Raw genomic sequence first — 2,016 nt, 5'->3', positions numbered from 1 at the left:
CGCTAATGAGCTTATAACTGCTATAAAGGTTAAAATACAACGCCTTGAACATTCACTGACGAGTTCGTCACGTTTAAGATTTTGCCAACAGCATGTTAGATTTGGATTTGAATGGATCCTTGTTTATAAATATTCATAATAATGTTAGAACTTGTTTGGCTTAAACTTTGATTATGTTATTTTTTATGATTATCTTTCTTTTCTCTTCGTTTTTTTTTTTTTTTTTTCACTTGTAGGAGTTATGGGTTGCGGATCAAGTAAAAACTTCCGAGCGGTGTCGCCTTTCAGCAAGGCACTAGTGCTGCTTCACTTGGCATGTGCAGGACCTAAATCTGATAACCAAGGTGCTATATTAAGGAAAAAACCCGAATTAGTTGATCTCGGGATTCAAGTTGAACATATGTTTGAGCTCGTTGACTCTGTCACTCAAACAGATATTCCTTCGTTTCCAGGTGAAGACCTGGAGGAATCTTATTTTGAAGATTTTCAAGGACCAGATATATTGGACGTGGAAACGCAGACACTGGCCGGAACACTAAACGAGAAAGATTCTGTAAAAAGCGTGAAAGTACAGACGAATCTTCCACAGGGGAAATTATGTCACAGCTCTTCACAAACGGATGACAAGATAACCATTGATATCGGTATTCAGGTAGTAACTTCCAAAGTGAATCACTCTACACAAACGGTCCGCCAGTCTTCATCGACACAGACCAGTGGAATTATATCAAGCCACACCTCAGGATACAAATCTGATCTAACCGTCAGGCCATATAAATCAACTAAAGTGGATTTTGAATCTCAAATGGACTTTGTTCCAGTCGCGTTAGCAGCAAATACTGACTGTTCTAACAATGTACAGTACCCTAAAGACGCGACGTCACCTTTTGCTCATATAGAAAGAAAACTCGGCGAGTCGTTTTCGGCCACCAGATACTACCGATCTAATAAAGTAAACATTCAAGGAAGCATTACAAGTTCACCAAGAGAGTCTGAAGACATCTCTCGTCACGACATGAGTGTAGTACCTAAATGCACTTATGAGTCTACAAATAAAATAGAAACTGCAGCTCAGACTGATAATGATCCAATTACAGACGAAGCTCCCGAATATGCTGCCTGCCCCCCACCTTGTAAGAAGAAGGAGATGGTCCCTAATCCTGATATATTTCTGGAGATAGACCAACATGCTTTGAGAGTAAGCTTTGTTCCCTTTTACTGCTGCTAACTTCTAGAAACTTCCAATTGGTGAAAATTCCGTAACATATCTCAATCCCCTGTAATGTTAGAATCCTAGTAAACAGTTTAACAACCGTGTAGGTCTCCAGAGGTCAATTAATTTGTAAAGAAACCGATTTCACTTGCCAAAGTGGAAGTTTGTAAAGTCAGTTAAAAATCACTTGTAAGTCCAAGAGTTCTTTGTTTTTAAAATTTCTAAATGCTTTAAACATTTTTATGTATGTTTGTTTGAACTAATTTGCTGAAAAGTTAAAGGTTTGGAATTTAATTGTTTTGTTATTGATTTGCTTTCACAAAAAAGCCCGAATAACTTGCATGGTCAGTCAAATAGGAGGATGAGATTTATTATACATACATATGTATTAGTATGTATATTTAAATCCTGAACAAAATGCCAAGAGCTAGACTGGAATATTAGAAACATTTTAACTTTTGAAAACAGTTTCTTCCCCAAACCGTTAACCCGAATCTTTAACGGGTTTAATTAGCTGTTCATACTTTTAACTCACCTTCTAACGATGCTAGATTACTTTCTATCACATCGAGTTCTTGGGATAAAACCGTTGAATCATAATAGTAAGATTACCACCTGCGATTAGCTGTTCATACTGGTAACTCGCATTCTAATAACATGGTGTTAGTTTCCCTTCTATTAGTATTATGTCATGATATTCGAATCAAACCGTTGAATCATAATAGTAGGATAAAATCATAAATAATATTCAACGTTAAACTGGTATACAATTAAAAACATTTATTTAGGTTCTATCTATGGCC

General features: G+C 36.5%; 1 protein-coding gene across 1 annotated transcript in view; it reads left to right on the top strand.

Annotated features, from left to right (window-relative positions):
• Positions 1–241: 241 nt before the first annotated feature.
• LOC106459671 (kyphoscoliosis peptidase-like) overlaps positions 242–2,016 on the top strand; it is a 30,858-nt gene continuing 29,083 nt past the window's right edge. The window contains exon 1 of the mRNA XM_022386200.1: positions 242–1,198. Coding sequence (XP_022241908.1) covers positions 242–1,198 — 957 coding nt within the window. The remainder of the gene's footprint in view (positions 1,199–2,016) is intronic.

The sequence above is a fragment of the Limulus polyphemus genome, unplaced genomic scaffold, assembly GCF_000517525.1.
Source record: "Limulus polyphemus unplaced genomic scaffold, Limulus_polyphemus-2.1.2 Scaffold646, whole genome shotgun sequence".
NCBI lineage: Eukaryota > Metazoa > Arthropoda > Merostomata > Xiphosura > Limulidae > Limulus > Limulus polyphemus.
Note: the sequence above shows the minus strand (reverse complement) of the source record. Positions and strands in the feature narration are given on the sequence as shown.